We start from the raw sequence: 23844 nt of genomic DNA, 5'->3' as shown, positions 1-23844 counted from the left end.
CATCTCCTGGATACATGGGAAGTCTGCTCCCAAGCTCTGTCCTGTCACTGAACCTACACCGAGTAAACCATTCCTCGGTTCATGTTTGTCAGGTTGATTGGCTTTACATCCAGCTTTCAGTCAACAGAGCTGTCCCAGGTTACCCAAACTGGGGAACTGGAAATCAGCCAGCCACTAACCTACTGTCCCAGGGCTGCTAGGCTTTATAGTGCGTATACACTCTGGCCAGTAGGGGCATACACACCCCTCCTCCTGTAAACATGTGTTCTTGGCCTAGGTCAGAGTAGGCTAGGTCCTCAACCTGCTTATTACAGGCAAATACCCATGCCCATTTGGTGACATTAGTTAATATGAATGCCTCATCTAGAGCCATATTTTACACTGTTGAGTAGCCAGCCCACCCACAGCACACACTCTGTGATCCATGTCCTAATCTGAAGATACTGTGCACCACATTAGCTGCCCAAAACTGTTCCTCTATACAACTCTTCCCCCTACAGGCACTATATAGAGTCTGTGCTACTGCCAATAGCTCCATTTTCAGGTCAGTTTGAGATGGAAATACTTAGCATACAGTTTGGAGGGGAGAGGAAACCAACAAAGACACAGGGAGAATATGTGAGAACATGCAAACTCCAAACGGGCATTGGCCAGAGGTCAAAATCGAACTTTATACCTTGTGCATGAGAGGTAAAGACCTTAACCACTATGTAATTTGGTCCCTGGTTTATACTGAATGTGGCATTGTAAACAAAGGTTGGCCTGATGAGAGCCAAGTACAGTGGAATGTTTACATCCCTGGACCTGGGCATCATCTTTTAGATATAAGCTTAACATCTCTCTCTAGATAATCTCTGTCTCCATACCCGCATCCAGTTCATTTTTTGTAGTGACAATTTTCTTATCTGGGCAAGATTCAAATCTCACAATCATAGTTCTTAGCCTCTTATCTCAAAAATCAAGGATAAAGCCAAAAGAAATAAGACAAACAAAGGCACAAAATCAGGGATAGATTTTAAGTATTGCCATTAATACATAGAATGTTGCCAAAATTACCACACATTTTCTGATGGCTATAAAGTCTCTAAATCTCATGTTTGACAGTATTTAGTAACCACAGTTCTCAGTGATTTGCCAGAAAGTCACATGTTTTATGAGAAATAGACCAAAATATGAGGCAAACTCAGAGAAAATTTGCAAATATATCCTGTATACTCATACAAGCAACAACCGTATCATAAATACCATTATTTGCATAATGGGCCTACTATTTCAGTCTCATGTTCTGTGTGTGTGTGTCTCTCTCTCTCTCTCATTCTGTATCCCTCTCACCCATAACACACATGCTGTCCCTCTCTTTCTGTATCACTCTTATTAACCAAAGCAATAGCTTTCACATAATAGACTTAAATTGTATACACCATGTTAAAGAAAACTTCCCAAGAAATACTCAGACCATATATGCCACTTTCTAATAGCAAATATAAGAGTAAGCTTAAATACTCACAAATAAACATAGATTCTACCTGCAAGTTCCATACATGCTAATTGCCTCTATAAAAAGTAGTCAGCAGAAATCTTCAGAAATAAAGTATAGGTTGTACGTAGTTTCCCATTTAAAAAAAAAGAGTAAGAAGAAATGAAAACTAGAGGGAACAGTTATTGTTTAAAATTAAAGACATGGGAAAGATTAACATTTGTCCAATTCTTTATGGGATGTATGCAGCAAACAATTGCATGCTATAATTTAATTTCTTTATTACAGCTCAACTTCATAAAAAATCAGGTGAAGGGGGTTGATGATGACAACTTTGTGCAGACGCTGAAGAAAACTAAATATTACCCATAAATAATTATATAATACAAAGACAAAGTGAAAGCGCAGCTCTTAACCACTTAGAATGAGGGACAAAAGTAATTTCAGACAATAAGGGACACTTCTTAAAATAATGTTAATGTAATCAACTTAAGAATTTGACAAAGTAAGATCATGTGAATTAGCATGCTTTTTCTGAAGTAAAATAAGTATATAAGTGTACTCATTTCAATTTAATCCACTAACTTTTCTCTCAATTTCACCAATTTCACAACATAGTAGGAAGAACATAACATATTTTTAGTCTAAAATTAAGAAGAGTTAAGGGGTATGATATATTAAATTTTGTCCAGCTCTGTGTGAGACATTTGCACACAACAATTATTTTGCTACAATACTATAATCTACTTACCTTTCTGAAACTCAAGAAAAATAAGGCAGCTGAAGAAATTGCACTGGTCTGCCACAATGTGTGGTTTAGATTCAGTTTTGCACAAAAAAAAAAAAAAAAATGCTGTAGGCTACAACAGCACTAAAGTGAGCACCCAGCTTGCAAACCAGAACAATGAAATAAGCTAATAGGTCAGGAAGGGTGGCAACTCTTTATTAAGGTATAACTCCTTGGAAATACCATGTCAGAACATAACTGAATCTGTACAACAAAACTGTAAACAAGCAAAGGAACTCACTTAGTAGCCGCAGGAAATTAAAGCAGACTGCCAATATAACTGTAGCCGATAAGACATACAGATCCTCAATTCCAAATCTTGCACCCTTCCCCACGTAAAGTACCTGCTATGTACACATTGCATACCATAAAGTCGGTAAACTATTTTGTCTGCTGCCCTTCCCACCTTACACACACACACACACACACACACACACACACACACAAAAAACACACTTCTGAAAGGGAAGACCCTCCACCTTCAGACCGCCACAATGTCTTCCATTTCACATGTACTTTAGTTAAGACCTTAGAACTACACCATCACATTGTTGGAATGTGTCTACCACTCATACAAAAAATCTGCTGTTTTCACCTCTATAGGTAAGACTGTAGCAACTCACCATCCTCTCATCTTATGGTGCGATCCCTTTTCAGCAGATATATAGCTTCTTAGTCCTATTACTCTGTGTCAGACAATCAGTGAAAGGCTCTAAGCGTGCCACTAAGAAGAATGAATGAGTTACATGTTAAAATCATGCAACAATAGTACTGAGTTGATTAATTAATTTTGTGCGCACCAATCTTAAACTGTAAAGCTGTTCCATGTAGGGCTTCATTTACCACTGCAGGTAGTTTGCCCCAACCAGGGGTATATGAAGCAATTTCTGACAAGGATTTTGCAGTTTTGAAAATAACTGCTTACAAGTTCCAGCAAAAAAATAAAAAATGTTAACCAAGTAAGCCCTCACTGGCCAATAGTCTCCTTTCTGGTGTGAATAATGTTTGACTGAATTGCTTGTTCAAAAAGTTTCATTTTCACAAGTAAGAAAAGCAAAAACAAAGTGGTATTTCCTCTCAAGGCAAATACAACTCAGTGGAAACAATGAGAGATGGGCATAATATGCACATAGCTATGTGATGCATGAAGCAATATAGACTATTACTGCACATAGATGTTAGAATTGCACGATATTTGTGCTTGTATTACCTCAGCAAGAGCCTGCCTGGGTGTCCTGCAGAGTCCTACAGCAGCAGAGGGAGAAAAGGAGACTTTGGATTAAATACCTCTGTTTTGCTTTTTATTGCTCGTTTTTGTTAGCCGCATTGTTCCGACCACTTTTTTGTTAACTTTGCTACTTATCTGAACTGCTTTTGAAACCAAATACTGTTTGCACTTTAAAGTATCGTTTTTAAGTGTTTTTCATCTGTTTAAATGTAAAGGGCTACACACTCAAGTGTGCTAGCATATTTCTGTGTTAAAAGTGTTTTTAATTGCTGTATTTGCTTTAACTTAAAGAAAAAAGCAAACAAAAAAATCCTATCACTTTACTCATTTTCCACCTTTCTAGATCTAGTAAAGTCCGGTTTTCAGTGTTTGCTGAATTCTGGGCTGTTTTGTAAGTTCCTGTGTTGCCCAAACCTTTCTAAGATAGAGGGAAGCTTCTCTGTTTATCAGCGAGAGTGGTGAGCTTTGGAGCAGCCTATCTCTCGCTGGAGGAGTGGTTTCAGCTCAGAAACTGTAGTTTTATTGGCGGTTTTGGGCTATTTCTGTCCCTTTCATCTTTCTGTTTAAAAACCCGTGTTTGTGCGGTTTTCGCATCACACTGTGCCCTTTAGCTAGGATTAAACTATTCCTGGAGCCGTAAAGTCTGCCCTTCAGTTTTTCCCTTATAACTAGCCAGTTTATTAATTTTATCACTTGAATCTGTTTTTCTGTGCTCAGCACTGGTTCAGATCTGTTGTAAGCACTAAATAAGCTACGAACTACTGAAGCACTCAACCTTTCTCATTTCCTACTGGTTAACAGTTTTGTACTTATCTTCCTCAAGTTACTTCAAGGAAAACAGCTCTAGTACTTACTTCCTTCACTTGTCTAGAGGAAAATAGTGATTACCCAGGCATGTCCGAGGGACAGCTCCCGGTGTTCTCTCCTGTCTACCTGGAAAATAGTGATTACCCAGGCATGTCTGAGGGACAGCTCCCGGTGTTCTCTCCTGTCTACCTGGAAAATAGTGATTACCCAGGCATGTCTGAGGGACAGCTCCCGGTGTTCTGTCCTGTCTACCTGGAAAATAGTGATTACCCAGGCATGTCCGAGGGACAGCTCCCAGTGTTCTCTCCTGTCTACCTGGAAAATAGTGATTATCCAGGCATGTCCGAGGGACAGCTTCCAGTGTTCTCTCCTGACTACCTGATGAATCTGGGCATCTTGGGGCAATGTAGCAATTGCCTCATGTACACTGACAACCCTCTCCTCCTACCACCCAACACTACAACCTATGAGAGATGCATTTCTCTTGACAAACTTGGAGGCAAAGCTCTCTCAACCCAAGACTGAACTTCTCAGTTAAGAGGAGAAGGTAAACACTTGCACCACACCACATTTATCACATAGTCCCAGTATACCTACACCAACAAAACCCACACATAGATACACAAAAATATTCTCGGCGGCTCTCAATAAAAATCTGCTCAAGCAACAGAGACCTCCAAAGCAGAATCGCAAGCAACCTCCACCCCTCAACACAACCTGAAAGATGCATAGCACACAGACCCAGTGTGCCACTCAACCACAGCCTATAAGGCAAAACAACATGAGTAACACATTAGTTAAAGGTGACTCTATACTCAGGCACATTGATGTTCCACTCACCAGAATAGACAAGGAGAAGATTACTGTTAGCTGCTTGTCAGGTGCCAGGATCCGCCACATAACCCATGCATTCAGGTCACTCCACAACAAGTACAAATATGACTCCGTCATTGTCCATGTTGATGTGAATGACATGAGACATACCTCCCTGGACTACATTAAAAAAAGAGACATGGAAGAGCTCCCAGATCTTGTAATCCAGGCAGGTATGACCCTAACCCTGAGTAGCATCCTACCTTCACCCAGAATTATACCACATTACAAGGACAAAATGATTGACTTCAACAATTGGCTAAGCTTCTGGTATCATTCCAAGAGGATCCAGTATCTGTCTGCCTGGGATGTCATGGTCAACAGGCCATGATGCTTTCCCAGAGATGGCCTGCACCTGTTGCCCCTGGGATTCTGGATAGTGGCTAAGGCTCTTGCCACCCCTATAGTGCCTTTTTTTAGGCAAGGTTCAAATGACAAATCCACCACCGTAACAGATACAGGCAAGCAACAACTGAGGGTAATGCTACTCAGTGCTAGAAGTCTAAACCTCAAAATGCACTCACTCGAGGCACTCCTTAAAATGTAGAACATCGATATCTCTGCAGTGACTGAAACCTGGTTCAAGGCCCCAGAGAGCACCTCTGCATTACCAGGATATAACTCATGCCATACCTTTCGGCCATCTAACCAAAACTGGAACACCAAGGGCGGAGGTGAGTCCATATTCATTAAGGATATCCACATCTCTAGGCTAGTTGCCCAACATAATGTATCTGAAATTATCTAAGTGCAACTAACTCTGGGCAAAACTGCAATCCATATTGTAGCTTGCTACAACTCCCCCACCATGCCCCAGGATTTCCACTCCTCTTTTCTTGATATAGTGGAAAATGTTAGGGTTCAACCAAACACCCTAATAATGGGCGATTTCAACTAGCCCACCATTAACTGGAAAAACTACTCATGTACCAACTCCTTTGCTCAACGCTTTCTAGAATTCATAAACTCCAATGCTCTGGATCAACTTATCCACACCCCCACCAAGGGCAATAATATCCTAGACCTAGTCATTACCAACATGAGTGACCGGTGTTCCACACCTGAAGTCAACTACTTGTTGGTCAGATCCAACCATAAGCTAATCACCATAGATATCCACATCCTGCCCCCACCCCCCATTAAGGAAACCACTGTAAAAATGTTCTCCAAAGCCAACTTCATGATTCTTAAATCAGAAGAGGCAAACTTCACGACACCCTTGCAGATGGACAATACAGTTCTGACTGCCGAATCATGTGCAAATGCACTCTATATTCACTTACATGAGTGCATGGATCGTGCTATCCCTAGCAGAACCAAGATGTTATCCTACAAAAAAAGGAAGCCAATCTGGTGGTCCCTTGCTGTAAACAAACTCTACAACAGAACGAAGAAACTGTTGCAAAAGAAAGTAAAATCCCATGAGTGGAGGAGCTCCCTAGTCAACCTCAGTAAGAAGCTGAGATCCCTCATAAAATCATCCAAAGCCAGATATGAAAATAAGATTGCCACTGACTCTAATGGCAACCACAAAGCATTCTATAGCTATGTCAAGAATCTTAGTGGCAACACCCAGATATGCTCTGAGTTACAGCACAATGGCACGAAAATTATGTAACTGACTGATATCGCCAACATCCTAGCTGATAGGTTCAGTGCCAACTTTACCACCCCTCACCCCGTAAACAGCCCATAGCCATACTGGAAGAATGCAGTGACCCTGAAATCACAACTGAGCAGGTAAAAACTGCGCTCTCCAAAGCCAATAACACAGCATCCATGGGACTGGACAACATCGCAGGCTGCGTTCTACACAAACTTCAGAATGAACTGGCCCACCACCAAAGCACCATGTTCAATCACAGCCTCATGTCAGGCTTTGTACCCACTGAATGGTGCACAGCAACAGTTATACCACTCCACAAAGGGGCAGCCACCATGGACCCCGGGAACTATTGGCCTATTAGCCTGATGATCTTGGTTTGCAAGGCCATGGAATGTATCATCATTAAACTCATAAACAAAGACATTGGTAACTTCAAAACTCTGGACCCCACCAGTTTGAGTTTGTGAAGGGCAGATCATGCCTCCTGAACCTGATCAACTTCTTTGAAACAGTTACCAAAGCCGTAGACAAGGGTTAGACAGTTCACACATCCTAGCTTGACCTCACCAAGGCTTTCGACACCATCCCCCATTCTGGAATCATAGATAAATTCACTTAACTAGGTATAAATCCATATGTCACAAGATGGGTTGCCAGCTGGCTCACTGACAGAACCAACACTTTAAAAGTTGCAGACTCCAAGTCTGACTTCAAATCTGTGACAAGTAGGGTACCACAGGGTTCAGTCTTGGGTCCTCTGCTGTTTGGTATCAACTTCTCTGAAGTACAGGCTAACACAGACAGCCTCTGGCTGATGAAGTTCGCAGATGACTGCAAATTAGATGCCATAGTCAAGTCCCTGAATGATGTGGACATCCTACAGAAGGGCCTCACTGAGACTGATGCCTGGTGTCAGAGCCACGGCCCCAATCTCAATGTCAAAAAGTACATTGTTATCTCCTTTGGCAAAAACTCAGTACCCATGAACTACCACAGAGGCGGCAGTCCACTTAATGCCGAAGGTGTGATAAGAGACCTTGGGACTCAGGTGGACAGTAGGCTCTCCTTTGATAATCACATCGCCACAGTAGTCAGGAAATCCTTCTACATGGCACACCTCATCACGAAAGGATTCTCATCCACGAAGAAAGAGGTCATTGTTCCCCTCTACTCGGCTCTCATTAGACCCATTATTGAGTACAACGCCCCTTTTGGAATGTACCTCACAAAACATCTGCAACAGCTGGAAAAGCCACAAAAATACTTCACAAAGAGGATTACGGGACTCAAACAGATGCCCTATGCTGACAGTCTGTAAAAACTCAAGCTTTACTCCGTAGCATATTGCCTTCTCCAAGGTGATCTCTGCTTAATATACAAATTTATGTCAAACCCAGAGCTATTGGACATGCTACACCTAATGAAATCACAATCCCTCCGAGCTACATGCTCGAGGGACCTAAACCTTGTCACCACAATAAACAGAACATGCTGGAAGGTTAGATTCTTGTCCCAAAGACTTCCCATACTCTGGAACAAGCTACCAATCTATGTCAAGCAGAGCTCCTCATTAGCACTCTTCAAGAAAAGTCTTGATGAGTGGATGGGAAATAGGAAATTCACCCCAGGGATCACTTCTGTGGCTCTGCTCAACAGGGGCACAGGAAAATAACCCTCTTGGGTGGCAAAAGCCAGGGAACCTTGTTGGCTAGGCTTACATAGGCCCTTGGGCCGATAGCCTACTACCCACCTATGAATATGAACTCCTATGACTACATGTTGTTGCTTAATATGAGATTGCTTGTTTGACAATTACTCAAGCATGACAGACGGAGGAAATTAGCATCTGTGTATTGTTTGTTGCCTTAAGTAGAGATGAAGCTGTGCATGTAAAACTAAAAGTGCTTGTAATTAAGAAATAGCACAAACCAGGAAACACAGGTTTGGTGCCGAACACTGGCACTGGTGTAGTTGAACTTATGCAGCTGGCTGCTGTGATGTAGCACAGATGGCTGTTGCTAAATGTCACTACTTGTGTGAGTGGAAATCTGTGGAACTGGCTGCCATGATATGGCATGGATGATTGTCACAGTCTGCCTTGTAAATGAAGTCTTCTGGCTGTTCTACAGAAATGTGTTGTGCAGCACTGTAAGCAAAAACCAGTCTGTGTGATGTGACCAAAGAGATAATATACTGCAGGGCTAATGCATGGCCTCTACATTTTATGCAGAGTGATGTATGGTTGCAGCACTGTAATTCAATGCTCTGCTATGGCTGCAATGTGTTCAGTTTGTAAATTCCTGGCTATACCCCTGTTTAAGTGCACAAAAGGAAACATCATATGCAAGTAAATGGCTTTACCTGAGTTAAACCTGTGGGCATTGAAGCTCCCCAGTCCATCCTACACCAACTGTATAGGAGCCTGCACACACTACAACCTTCACTCTGGTAATTATCAACTATAACGTTAGCTCACAATGGAAAAGAAGGTGTGTGTGTGTGTGTGTGTGTGTGTGTGTGTGTGTGTGTGTGTGTGTGTGTGTGTGTGTGTGTGTGTGTGTGTGTGTGTAAAGGGGTAGACTTTTTAATGTTTTTTTTTTTACATCTTAATTTTGGACGTTATTGTATTTTCAGCTGATTAGCTGTACTCCTTGCAATCTGCTGTTGGTTATTTATTATTTGTTTGCAGTAACCTGCCTTGAAAATGTACTGTAATATAAAGAAAGTCAAGTATTTTCATATACTTTATTTGTGCATATTTTCCAGTAGTTAAAAAGTAGTGTTTCATGCAATCCAAATTTTTTCCAAAGTAATGTTTTTTTTTAGCTGACAGATGATGCTTTGGGATTAATTCTGTTCATTAATTTGTATTTATGTACAGATGTGGCAGTTGGTGCTTTCTTGTCAGATTCTGCAGTGGTGTTAAGGTAAGAAAGACTAGCAGCTATGGTTAATGTTTCTGGAAAACACACTGGCACTTTATTTTCCTGTAGGATCATGTTGTTGGTGACATTATATCCAGGAAAAGTACATAGAATTTTGACAGCATGTCAGGGGTGTATCCACTATGTCTTGTAGTTTATTAAAGTCAAAAACGTGTTATACTAGCTGCAACATGTAACAGATTTGAAGATGAGTTATTTTTAGCTATCAGTGGTCTTTATTTCATTGTGCACAGAAACAATTGCTTAAGTGATATGATACATGTTTATGCCAGATATGCAAACCAGTCAACCATAATTTTGAGATTAGTTGAAATTGTGGGAATAGAGGCCAAATTTCATAAATGTTTATTTATAGCATTAACTTGCCAGTCTATGGTGGGGTAGTTGAAGTCACCAAGGATCAGGTTTTTGGGGGGGGGGGTACCTTGATGGAGTCAAATAGGTCCAGGTAGTAGGAGTGGGTGTCCTAAGACATTGACGGGTGGGTCTGTAGCTGTCTATAACTTGGATGGGTGTCTTGCCAACTGTCAGTTGCACCTGGAGTAATTAAAGTGCGCCATGCTGGTAAACCAGTATGGAGGTGTGCCTGTCCTTAATGAAGATAGACTCCACCACCCTTAGTCTTTCCAACTTCATTTTGGGGTCAGAGAGTGTGGAATGATGTATAGCCTGGTAAGGCAGGGGTGCTCTCTGCAGCCCTGAACCAAGTTTCTGTGACTGCACAGATATCTGCACAGTGTGAGGAGAGCCTCCAGTGAGTGCATTTTCAGATTAAGGCTCCTAGCATTAAGCAGCATGACCTTCAATCTGCTTTTTGACAGATCTTTTATGTTGGAAGATTTGTCTTTGGGGCATAGCCTAAAAAAGGCAAAATGGGGGAGGCAAGATCCGGAACCCCAGGGGTGACAGATGGAGGCCATCTCTGGCAAAGCTTCGAGGCCTGTGAACCATGTCATCCCAGGCAGACAGATACTGGATCCCCTAAGAAAAACACCATAAACTAAGCCAATTGTTATAGTCAAACATTTTTGTTGGTATTGTGATATCATTCTTGGTGAAAGTAGGATGCTGCTTAGGGCTAGGCTCATACCTGCCTGGAGCACTCTGAGAGCTCAGTCCCTTGTCTGTCTTCATATAGTCCAGTGAGGTATATCTCAAGTCATTCACACTAACATAGACAATGACAGAGTCATTTTTGTACCTGTTGTGGAGAGAATTAAGTGCATACATGGTGTGGTGGATTCTAATGCCCGACAGCTGACTGTGACCTTCTTGTTGAGCCTGGTTAGGGGGACGTCAGTGTGTCTCACTATTGAGTCACCAATGACTAGTATGTTTGCTTTATTGTTATGCCTTGTGGGCTGCGTTGCTTTATTGTTATGCCTTATGGGCTGCATTGCTTTATTGTTATGCCTTATGTTTGTTCATAGGTTCATACTAGGCTATCTGCCCTAGGGCATTTATAAGCCTAGCCAGAGTGTGTTTGGCTTTCGCCACCCATTTTAAATGAATTTTGCTATGCCCTTTTTCGAGGTTAGTATACTGTGCCTCTATCTAACAGTGACACAGAAGTGATACCTGGGGTAAACCTACGATCTCCCATCCACTCATCAAGATTCCTCTTGAAGAGAGTCAATGAGGGACTCTGCCTAACCTGGACTGGGATTTTATTCCAGAGTGAAGGGAGCCTCTGGGTTATGAATCTGTCCCTCCAGCATGTCCTATTTATTTCAGTGCTGAGGTTCAAGTCTCTTGAGCGCGTAGCTCGATGGGATTGGGATTTGGATTTTCTGAGGTGCAGCATGTCCATTAATTCCAGGTTGGACATGGCTTTATACGTCAGGCACAGATCGCCTCTGAGCAGGCGGTATGCAACTGGGTAGAGCTGGAGTTTCTTTAACTGGGCAGCATATGGCATCTGTTTGAGTCCTTTGATCATCTTGGTGAGGTACTTTTGGGGTCTTTCCAGTTGCTGCAGGTGTCTGGTAAGGTACATCCCAAGTGAGACACTTGTGTGTTGACTACTGTGTGTGATGTGATTGGTGGTCTGTGTGGAATGTTTGTGTGTGTATTTTGGGGGTCTCTGTTTAGAAAAAAATTTTGTTGAGGACCCCTGCATAGGTGGGTGTGTGGCTCTGTGATGTGGGTGGTGTGGTGTTTATACTGGCAATCTCCTCTTTGTCAGGAGTACTGAGTGTGGTGTGAGAGAGCATGGATTCCAGCTTACTGATGTAGATACATCTCTCGCAAGGAGAAGAATTATGTGCTAGGAGAAGCGGACTGTCCGTGAACATGAGGCAGTTGCTACACTGTCTCAATATGCCCATGTCGACCAGGCTGGCAGGGGAAACTGATGGGAATTGTACAGACATAGTGCTCTGAATACTTGGCGGACTTATGAAGAACAGGGTTTGATAAGATTTTTCCTCAAAAACCCTAAATCTAAAATAAATGTCTTGAAGCACAAGTGCTGCAACCGAAACTAAGATGCTTAGAATAGCAGGTAAATGTAGTCAGGCTAACAAGTAGTAATAAGTACAGAATAAGAGCACTTGAATAGTTAAGAGCACACAGAACAACAAACTAAGGTAATAAGTTAGAAGGCAGTTATGTAAGAGCAGCTGAATAAAGTATAACTTTTTTTTTTTTTTTTGTGGAGAGGGAGGGAACAGAGCAGATTGAGTCTATAGGGGTTGTCCTTCCCAAGTGCTCTCTCTACACAGTTGAAGAGATGGGACTTGTAGGGATGCTTACAATTATCAAGGGTATCAGAACTTGTCAAAGATTTGGGATGCATGGCTAGGCTTAAAAAGGCCCTTGTGGCCGTTAGCCTAGTAAAAACCTATGAACCTATGATACAGATAGATTCTTGCACCAGAGATATAGAGGGCTAAAGCCCTGACTATGACCTAGGAGAGTTGAGTTTGATTAACATCCTATGTGCTTGAAGGTGCAGGAAGAATCACATGCAGAAACATGGATGGTGTGCCATAGAGCTCATTGCACATCGACTCCTGGGATGGTATAGGTGTGAGCTGGATGTGGGATTAGGGGAACAAAGTCTTCTGCAGCAGTATGGCATTGCCTCAGTCTCCTTATCAGTCCTGAACATGAGTTGAAGCTAATCAGGGGGTGGGTGGGGAGGCAGAGAGTGAGACATGGGGGGTGGGGTATGTCAGGTTCATTAGATGTAGTAAATGAGATGAATAAGGAGATGCCCTGAGAGCACCTGGTGGTCAAATGTGAGGGGACAAAAATATGTAAAAATGACTGATAGGCAGCAGTGACTTGTCTGTGTGCATCGTTATAGTCTAATAACCTGCTGACTTTCACTGGTTCTGCTGGAGAAGCTGTAAAATTATATATACCTTTCTTTCTTCGCACAAGTTTACCTTTTTTATAATAGTTTCCATCACTACCTACCATTTCCAGTATTCATGACTATATTATGTTTTGAGTTGCTGAAGCAGCTGTATAGTGCGTGCTCACTGCTTTCAGTTTTAGTGTGCACAACTTCAGGCAGAAGATTCCTTGAAGACAGTGCATACATGGTAAACTAACACAATATCTGAAGTGTAATGAAGTTGATACAGTGCTTTAGCAAAACGTATAATGTTTGCACTCTGAAAATCTGTGGTTTCTTTATTTTCTGCTTTATTTGAGGTAGATTTTTTTGACAGGCAATGTCTTTTTAATGAAGTAACTGCAGTACATATTGCACAACAATGAGTTGGAGTGAGCTTTTTTGTAAATAAAGCATCTGTTGTCAGTTTTAAGGAAGAAGAATGAGCAGTAACAGAGCTCATTGGTGAGTCTGAGTTTGTTCACCTTCCTTGAAAATATGCTGCATTCTGGACATACAGGCAAAAATAGTTGCATAGCAGTCTGCCCCTTGAATCATCTTCTGAGAGGTCAAAGAAAAGTAGTATTTCATGTGCTCATTCATTGTAATGCAATAATTCAGACGGACATACTTAGTTTCTTGTGTAGCCAGCCGTGAATGCGGCATGCATCTTTCCTTTGATTGGCAAATGTTAGGGGAAATTCCCTTGTTTGCTGATTATCAGGTGAGATAGTGTCTTTCATCATTTGATGGCACATGCTGTACTAGAAAGTCAAACCCTATAATAAAATTAAGAAAATATCTGCAAACCTGTGAATCTGTCATATTGACTTAACATTGCAGGAATTGCTCTTCTTAACCATAATGTGTACAGGGAAGCATTACATATTCAGCTGTATATGCATTGTCAGTCCCTTGAGTCAGGCATCTGTTTCCATTGATCTTAGTGTAGTAGCCAGTAGTGTTTGTTAAAAATGTTTTGTAACATTTCTGTTGTTCACTGTCTTGTGAAGTTTGCTTCTCTTTTATGGAGAAATTTTAGGAGTAATGGGACTTTGTTCCTTGTGAGTCCCCCTACAATACAAGAATGATTGGCAAGAGATGATGACATTATCTCATTCTGAAAACATCCATTTATCAAATAATTGCTGTTCAACGGACTTCATTTTAGGTATGTTCTTTGGAATGTTGGTGATTTCTTAAGGTGCAGATTTTGGATTTCAGGCTTTCTGTATGTGAACCCATAATGAAATGTTCATTGCAGATGCAGGAAAAGATGCTGTCCCCTTCTTCTTTGCTGTCATCACTTCTGCGTATAGAAGTCAGGGTCATACCAAATTTGTTGATGTACTGCAAATGTGTACTGTTGATACAGAGGATGTCATGAACTGCTCCAGAAAGTGTCATTGCAGCAGTAAGCTTCACCTCTTTTTTCCTGCTAGACTTTTGAAATCAGTACTGTATTTCCCTGTTTGGATCCAGGGCTGGACTCGTGCCTTCCCTTTTACTCATGCAAGGAACTCTTGTGTCGTATCATTATTCCTCATTTTATTTAGTTATTTTGAAACTTCTAAGAGTTATTTTTTCTTCGTAAAACCACAGTTTATTTAGACTGCATTTTGGTTACTTTTTTGTAATTTTTCTTGATTTAAATCATCAAAGTGGTTGTTTTTTTTTTTTCTTTTGTCAGTTTGTTGGTCAAACATTTAAAGTTTGTATTAGTGCTTGACAGTATGTATGTGTGTGAATGAGAGGAAGGATAGAGGAATGGTGAGGATGCAGGGAGTAGAGGTGGCAAAGGTGGATGAGTTTAAATACTTGGGATCAATATTTCAGAGTAACGGTGAGTGTGGAAGAGAGGTGAAGAAGAGAGTACAGGTAGGATGGAGTGGGTGGAGAAGAGTGTCAGGAGGGATTTTTGACAGACAAGTACCAGTAAGAGAGAAAGGGAAGGTCTACAAGAGGGTAGTGAGACCAGCTATGTTATATGGGTTGGAGACAGTAGCATTGACAAAAGGCAGGAGTTAGAGCTGGATGTTGCAGAGCTAAAGATGTTAAGATTTGCAGTGGGTGTGACGAAGGTGGACAGGATTAGGAATAAGTATATTAGAGGGTCAGCCCAGGTTGGAAGGTTTGGCGACAAAGCCGGATAGGCAAGACTACGTTGGTTTGGACATGTGCTGAGGAGGGATGCAGAGTATATTGGGAAAAAGATGCTAAGGATGAAGCTGACAGGTAACAGGAAAAGAGGAAGGCCTAAGATAAGGTTTATGGATGTGGTGAGAGAGGACATGCAGGTGGTTGGTGTGACAGAGCAAGATGCAGAGGACAGGAAGAAATGGAAATAGATGATCCACTGTGGCAACCCCTAATGGGAACAGCTGAAAGAAGATGATGATTAGTGCCTGACAGAGGCAAGGATTTACATGTACACTGCTTATTTTGTTTACACATTAACCCTAGCTTCACCAGCTCCATTGCTATACTTTATTTAAATAATACACTGGACATTTAAGTGTAATTACTAAGTATTTATTTTGGAAGGAAATTATTAGAAGTCACAAAACTAAAATCACAAGAAGTTTTGGTAAACAACAGAACCATGCTTTTTTCACAAATATTTTGACCCTAGCAGGAAGAGGAAAATGTTTTCACGTATGTTCAAGATTTTTATCGGTCATCAGGACTTCATAGAGGAAGGCAGTTTTTGTTTGGTGACTGGCAATGACAAAGTTGGGAAATGTGCCATTGTAATACTGTCTGAGCCTCCACCAGCATCACTGCCTCTGAAAAATGTAAATACCCAAGCACAATCCTTGATACCTATGTCAGTACAATTCTCAAATCTCCTGCACTTCTACTGCTGTGCACTGCTCTGAGTCCTTCTCAGGTTGAGTGCACCTCTTTTAATGGGGTGTCTGCTTTCTCTTTCTCCCATAGCTCTCAACCTTCCAACTCTCAAATGTGGAACACTAGCCCTTGTAATGTGGAACAAATGAGCAAAACGTGGAACACGTACTAATGACCTAGTAACAACTTCAGCTAGGAAGGTCATAGGATGGTTAAAATATGATGGCTATACTTATAAAGAAGATCTTTTAGTGAATAAACATGACTTATTTATATTTACCATGGGTTTCACTTAAAAATTCCTAACACTGAATGTGTTACAGACCCTTTCAATGTGGAACTCCGAGGAACATTAACTTTTTAAGATCCCAAATGAGGTACACTTGAGAGGTATGCCTTCTCCAGCCAAACCTAGAGTACCTCTTCTGGTTCTCAATTTTTTTACCACATTTATAGGCACTGGTTTATACATATCTATATATATATCTATCTATATATATATATATATATATATATATATATATATATATATATATATATATATATATATATGTGTGTGTGTGTGTGTGTGTGTGCGTGTGTGTGTGTGTGTATACACATATATATGGATCTGCTTCACTTACCGAAAAACCACATTGCTGAAATTCACTTCACCGAGATGAATACACCGACAAACAAGAAGACTGACATCCGGAACACCGACATTCCGACCCGAGGTAAGTAACTGCTTGGCCATCCCAAAAAAAAAAACAAAAAACTAAAAACAAAAAAAAAAAAAAAAACCTAATCCCACCCAATACCCCCACACCCCCCTAACTAAATGTACCAACTCCGAGATTGCACTACCGCGGAGGTAAGTGGCAAAGTTCAACAGAATGGCCATGTGGTTACTTACCTCAGGTCGGAATGTACACACATACACACACACACACACACACACACACACACACACACACACACACACACACACACACACACACACACACACACACACACACACCTGTGATCAAGTCATGCACCTTTGGGATGTATACCAAGGTACTATAGTTGTACCAAATGTGATGTGCAAGCCTCTCACATGACCAAAACTTATATATACCAACTCTGAGATTGTCATACTGCAGAAAAAAGGAATATCCTGAGAAATGGCAATCTCAGACCAATTTAGATGTTCATCCATTTTGTGTCCACCTTTTGGGAGTTGGTAATGCAAGTCCTCAGATTTTTAAATGATTGCCCCCTTTCTTCTGTGTGCCTGGCAGAACTAGACATTGTACTCCATATGGTATTATACTAGTACAATCCTTAATGAGAGGATGACCTCATCATCTGTTAAGCTAATCCTACTAGTTGTGAGGCTAGAGTTTTGATGACCTTCATTGATTCTTTTTCATGATTCACTGTAAGGAACTGGTATGGTATTCACCCTCCCCTGCACCACACCTTCTTTCAGTGTCTAGCTTCCGTAAAGTCACCTGTTGAAGCACAGACAATTTCCTCTTCATTTTTCCCTTTTAAGTACATAGTTCTGTGCATTTCTTGCATTAAATCCTACCAGCCAACTGCGCTTCCATCTTGCAAGCTATACAAGTTCTTGCATAGACAGAATCCTCATACATGACCTTACTGTGAGTAGAAAAATAGCTGGGTTTAGGCTTCCTACTTGTGGTAAGCCTTTCTCAATCTCAGGCATTGTAATTGTTTGTTATGGGGGAACATCAGGTCATAATGGCATTTGGAAATTTAGAACCTGCAGTATTTACAAAAACAGTCAACTGAAAAGAAAAGTGTAGCATGCAAGTGTTTCTGTAATAAAATTAACAAAATATACTAAATAAATATATGTTATTGTTACAATTTCAGGCTTAAAACGTATGTTTTTTTTAATAAAAGTATTATATTTATATGCTGAGGCATAAAATGATGCATTTTTTCATTAAGCTTCATGATTCAATTTTTGCTCTGCCGGGGGGGGCAATTTCAGTCTAAGGTTGTTTCATAGATAATTATGGAAGAAACATTTCTGGAAAATTTCTTGAAAGAAAATGCTACAGTGTGTTGGAAATACATGATTTTATATGCAAAAAAAAAAGCAACATTAAGCAGTATTCTGGGGAGAGACCTTCTGAAAATGATCAAACATTAAGGGGGTTAAGGCTATTTTAAATTGTATGAATAATGTGATTTGTGTAAAAAATAATGTCATGCGATTTTATATTTGCAGTGCACATTTTGACAAAAATAATGCCTTTATTAGAAGATCTGTTAGAATATAGCCCATGTATGAGTTTTTCCTACACCAGGCTGCTGCATTTAATTAAAATTTGGTGAAACTAGAAATGCGTAAGGAAGCCACAGTGGTGCAACATTTAGCATTGATATCTCACAAATCCTGTTTTCCCAGATCAGTTGTCATCTTGTCTGCTATCTGTGTGGAATTTCTTTGCCTTTCTTGCCAACATCTGGGTTTCTCCTACCACATATATAGTAATGAAAATGGTTGCTGTTGTTTTTAAGGCAACAGCATCTGTTAGGCTAGTCATGTGATCCCCCAGTCTTAGGATATCTTCAGTAAAGCTTTTTTTCCTAAGCAGTTATTCTCTAACATCTCTTGTGCTTTCATCATGACAATGTCTGTTCTTAATACCAATACACATGTGAAACATGGTGGCAGAACAAAACTTGCATTGATGACAGATGCTGCTTTTGATCTCTGTTCTTTGTTTATCTTTGTTTATCTAGCATGCTGATGCTTTTACAGAGTTGTGTGTATAGTTAAGGAAGCCAGATCTAAAAATATCGAAGCTGTGGGTGTTAAACAAAAGTATACACAAAAAGGTGTTGTTAATATGGGTAAGTTAAGAAACAGAGTAAAGTACTGCTGCAAGCTATTCGTATTTTCCAGGCAGAAGATCAGTGTAAAGCTGAAAAGTTTGTAGGTACCCCGAAAATGCATTCACTTAACACTATGCATGCTTCAGGAAGTTTTAAAGCAGACGGTAACCCCAGAAATGGCACAGTACATTCATTTCTAGCTATTGCTGATAACAGATGCAATTGCTGGTAAGAATATCTGATAATTAAATGCAAAAAACAGGAAATACTGATAAATCATCTCCTGTCTGAATCCTCTTGCAGATGCTTTAGAGATAACAGTTAATGTCCACAAAATAATGTTACTGTTGCTAAGAGTCAGACTAAACCCTTAAATACTGTAATCTTGTAATTAATACTGAAATTACATACTTGTAAATAATATTGAACTATGAACAATTGCAAATATTATATATATACATGTAATAATGAATTGTTCTATATGTCTGTAATTGTACTGTAGATTTTTTGTGCCAGGGTTGTGACTGAAAAGGATCATCTGACCAATTCTCCCTCCTGTTTGTCAAATAATAAAAAAGTAAATAAATAAAAATAAGCTAGTCATCTGTATCATAGTGTGCGAATATTCTTTTAAGACTCCACATTTAAGTATTACTGTGTTAACTTGCATGAATGCGCCTGACAAACTTGTGTTATAACCCAAGTATGTCTCTGCCATACTCATGTTATAAATTGAAGTTTCTGTGTCAAGGCAGAAGTATTGATGAAAAAGTACAGGTTGCTTTTCCCAATAGTGTCCCTCCAAGTTCTGCTAAAGAAACCTAATGTTCAGGGAAGGAATGCTGGTGAAAAAATGAGACAGAATTCATATAGTAAAGATTTAGAATGACTTGTTGTTGCTGTAGGATTCAACAGAGACACATTTAAAAATCAGAGTAATCAATCTGATAATGCAGCTATAGCAGAGAGTCAGTACATGTCTGAGAAGCATAACGTATAGTACAGAAAACAAACAGACATTTGTTGAATGTAATGTACAAATTAAGGGTGGGTGGGTACAGAAGTATAACTTTAGAGGCAAACAAACTAATTTATCAAACAAATGTAATAAACAAGTGGCTGTGATCAGTATGTTACTGAGAGATCTGAAATAATAAGTCATAAAGTTCAGAAGACATTTAAAAAAAAAAGGGTATTCTGGTTTGTTTCAAGGTTTAGGTTGTCCCAAAGGTGAATATAATGTAAAGAGTTCTCCTGTGGCAATGCCAGTCAGTCATGCTTAGAGAAGATTTACATCTGCCCTCCTAGCTAGAAATGAGCAGGAAATGAAGTGTATAGAAGCTATGTGAGCCATAGTCAAGCAGAAAAAATATATATCACAGAGCATGACTAACATGGTGACAGTTATGAAACAGGTCAAATTAAGGATATGTTGAGATCTTCAAGACCTGAATGAGTATAGTATTGCACTTCAGACAGTTGAAAAAGTATAACTACTATGTAAAAGGTTAAATTCATCTTTGTTTTTGATGCTGGCAAGTGGTTCTGGCAGAGAATGACACGATGCCTAACTTGGTTACTTAGTCATAGTCTTACACATAGTAAATGCTGTTAGGAAACAACAGCATTTGAAGTAAAGCATTAACCTTAATGGCACACAAAATGGCAGCACAGCAACAAGTTATGAACTCAATGCCAACTGGCAAGCCAGACTTTTGGCACTGTAGGATACATGGTTTTGTATAAATATTAATATCATACTATTTTTACATATCCACAGTATATACAAATACAACACTACTTACATTTATTATCATGATATCTTCCCCTCCCCTATGAAAGAGCAACTCTGTCTTTGACTACGATGCAGTATAGATGCACGTATTTAATATACTTGAATGCTACTGACTGCAGAGAGGTTTCAAAACTTTTCACAAATGCTAGTCAAACAATTTTGCATGAAGTACCAGCAGCTGAGGTAGACATTACTTTTTGGTAGCAGTACAGTAAGACATTTTATATGAAAAAGAAGAAAATCAGTCACTTATCTGCACATGTTATTTGACTACAGTCTTAATAATGTACAGCATTTGTATCTGTGGAAGGAAAATGATTAGACAAATAATTAGAAGTAACATAATTTTGTCAAATGGAGTAGTCTGAGCAGGATCAGTTATAGCCATATTCAGAAACATTTTACAGATTGTCAGAACATAATATAGATTTGATTATTTCCACAGGTATCTTAGATAGCAGATTATGGTAGAACTTTTTAAAGGAACAAAAATACTTTCATTGATTAAGGACCTTGTCATCCTTGGCACAAAGGAGAATGGATCTCAGAGTGAATGGGTGACCAGGGTCTTTTAATGTTATTCAGTTTTTCCTTCAACAGTGAAAATTTATGCTGCTGAGCAATTCCTAAAATGAGCTACTTGTATTTCCTGTGGGGAGCATATACCTTCAAAGAGAGGCTTGACATTCATGTTCGGACTCTTCCTGAACTACTGGTAAATGTTTCTGGTTGCATCTGACTATGGCACCATCTTCGGTCTGCACTATGCATGATCTTGATTATTATGTATTTATTTATTTATTCATTCATTCTTTCTTTTATTCATTCATTTTTTTTTTGCACTGCAGTATCAACTGTCATCCACTTTTTCAACCTTAAGACACGTCTGGCCTGGTTGAAGGTCCGGTAGTAGTTATGTGGGATAAGGAATATCATGCATTATAAAATCTCTTGTAAGTAGCCTTAACTCTTTGGTCATTCATTATGGCAGGCTTGTTTAGAATAGTTTTAGTTCAAGTTTGGATTTCACCATTGGCAGATTAGTCCTTTTTTGCCTGCCAAGAATTAGATGTAAAGAGCTTACTCCTATTGAACTATATGGAAAAACTTGGTCTGATGTGAGAGCTCTATATGGATCTGATTGCCACAATGTCTTTTTTTTTGTAGAGCACCATTATACTAAAGATAGTGATGGCATAATGTAGCTGTAACATCCCCACTCTGGACCAATAATTAAGGAGCCTGAATCTTCACCACCGACACTGGAGAGGGACATTCACTTGCAATACAAATGGATATACTCAGTATTTCCAGATGCAGACCTCATTGCATCAAGCACAGTTTTGCTTAAGAGCACTCAGGGAACATGCTCAGTTTGGGGGCTGGTTCCTCTCTATATCTGTCCAGACCCCCAGTAAGAATCCCCACTGGCATAGATTAGAGTTGAGTCCTTAGCTGGGGTTCCAAGCTGAGTCCTCAGACACCCTTTCTGTGAAACCAGTGGTTTGTGTCCCTGCTCCAGGCAGCTGACGCACACACTGTTTGAGATTTAATTTTCACACCACACACACACACACACACACACACACACACACACACACACACACACACACACACACACACACACCTGGTACAGGCTGGAACAGATTTACTAGATATGCCTTCTTCTGCCCAGACTATAAGGTAGTTATCACTGCCACCAGTCATTTACAATAAGGTTGTCAAAATGGTATCCAATTATACTGAGTGAAATTAATATTAATAGAAATGATATTGCTGACCAAACAGCACAGCTTTCAGAAGTGGCCTGAGTTATCATCAAATAAATATGTGCAAATATTCTCAAAACTTAAATATTCTCTAAAAAGAACCAGCCACAATGAAAAGTTTAAATATATTTAATAGTAAATAATAAAAGAACATGCAAATACTAAAGATCTATTTACAGTAAACACCAGAATTTCAGTCATAGGAAATATTAAAAATAGCCCAGATTGAAAGTTTCACTCAGTTATAGAAAAATATTATTTAGCTAGTCTCACTATCTATTCCTGATTGACTACAAGAATTACTGTTCCTACTTACTGAATAGAGCACGGTCAAGATGTGTGATTGGTCCTTGTCAGATCCAAGACAGAAAACAGAATGCTGCTGAGACTTCAGTCTCCTCTAATATGAAAATATTATTTCTGTATAGAATGACATCACATACATCTGGTCATCTGACTATGTTTTATGCACTATTCCCCATCACCAGAAGCTAACAGGGTTTAGCACCTATGTGCTACAATACACACAGATAGAGCATTGTTCAGATGTGGTGCAGTTGCTGGAAGTCATAAAACCATAAAACCATTCCACTCTTCCTACAAGACCTACAACCTATTCTCTAGTACAGGCATTGCGTCTCTGGCTCCATTTAAAATGTGGGATAGCATCTTTAATGCATAACCCATAATTTCAAAAAATATTTTTTCCAAAGTCAGGTGGATTAACCTCTTCTCACCTAGTATATGGTGTTACAGTGTATACATTTAAACAGTTATATTAATGCATGTACATTTGTTTTCCTTCAAGTAGGGCACACTGTTGATACATTTTAATACAAGCAAACCTCAAAAATACATTTTCAGCATAAGCATCTGTACAAATTAATTTGATATACAAATGACATATAATTATTTACAAAATTCCAGTTTCTGTGCTGGCATAAGTTATGCATCCACTGTCCTACTTCTCTTAGCATGGCTGGATTACCTCCTATCATCACAGTAGTATAAATCAAACCATAATTTTCAGCAAATTGCCAGAATTCAGTTGATACAAGTTGCATAGCACTGTCTTCAACCAGTTCAGTGGGTATCCCATATATAGACATGGTCTTGAACTTTGCTATTATCCGTTAGCTACTTATAGTTGGTATATGCAGTGTTTCAGTGTCACTAGAATAGCAATCTACTACCACTAAGTAGCAATTGCTTTCAAGGTCACATGAGTAAGCAGTTATCTCTTGCAAAGGCAGTTGTGGCAAAAGGAGTCAGTAGTGATGACTCTTCTCTGGAATGGTATATGAATATGACAGAACTGTCACTTCAACACTAACTTTATTTATTTATTTTTTTATTTTACATTTATTGACCGGGCTAGTCCAACTGGATATATGTCCATTTTCAGTGGAGGCCTGGGGAGAAAAACTCCAAAGAAAGATGCATTATGACAAAATGTATAAGGTTAAAATACAAAAACAGTGTTTGTAAGGTTACAATCAAGTTAACATTTATATAGACATCTTGGCTTT

General features: G+C 39.7%; 1 protein-coding gene across 1 annotated transcript in view; it reads left to right on the top strand.

Moving 5' to 3' along the window:
• ITGA4 (integrin subunit alpha 4) overlaps nucleotides 1-23844 on the top strand; it is a 1222769-nt gene that overhangs the window by 641896 nt on the left and 557029 nt on the right. Inside the window, exon 13 of the mRNA XM_044075262.1 lies at nucleotides 9660-9705. Coding sequence (XP_043931197.1) covers nucleotides 9660-9705 — 46 coding nt within the window. The remainder of the gene's footprint in view (nucleotides 1-9659; nucleotides 9706-23844) is intronic.

The sequence above is a fragment of the Protopterus annectens genome, chromosome 6.part0 (assembly GCF_019279795.1).
Source record: "Protopterus annectens isolate FY-2018-M chromosome 6.part0, PAN1.0, whole genome shotgun sequence".
NCBI lineage: Eukaryota > Metazoa > Chordata > Ceratodontiformes > Protopteridae > Protopterus > Protopterus annectens.
Note: the sequence above shows the minus strand (reverse complement) of the source record. Positions and strands in the feature narration are given on the sequence as shown.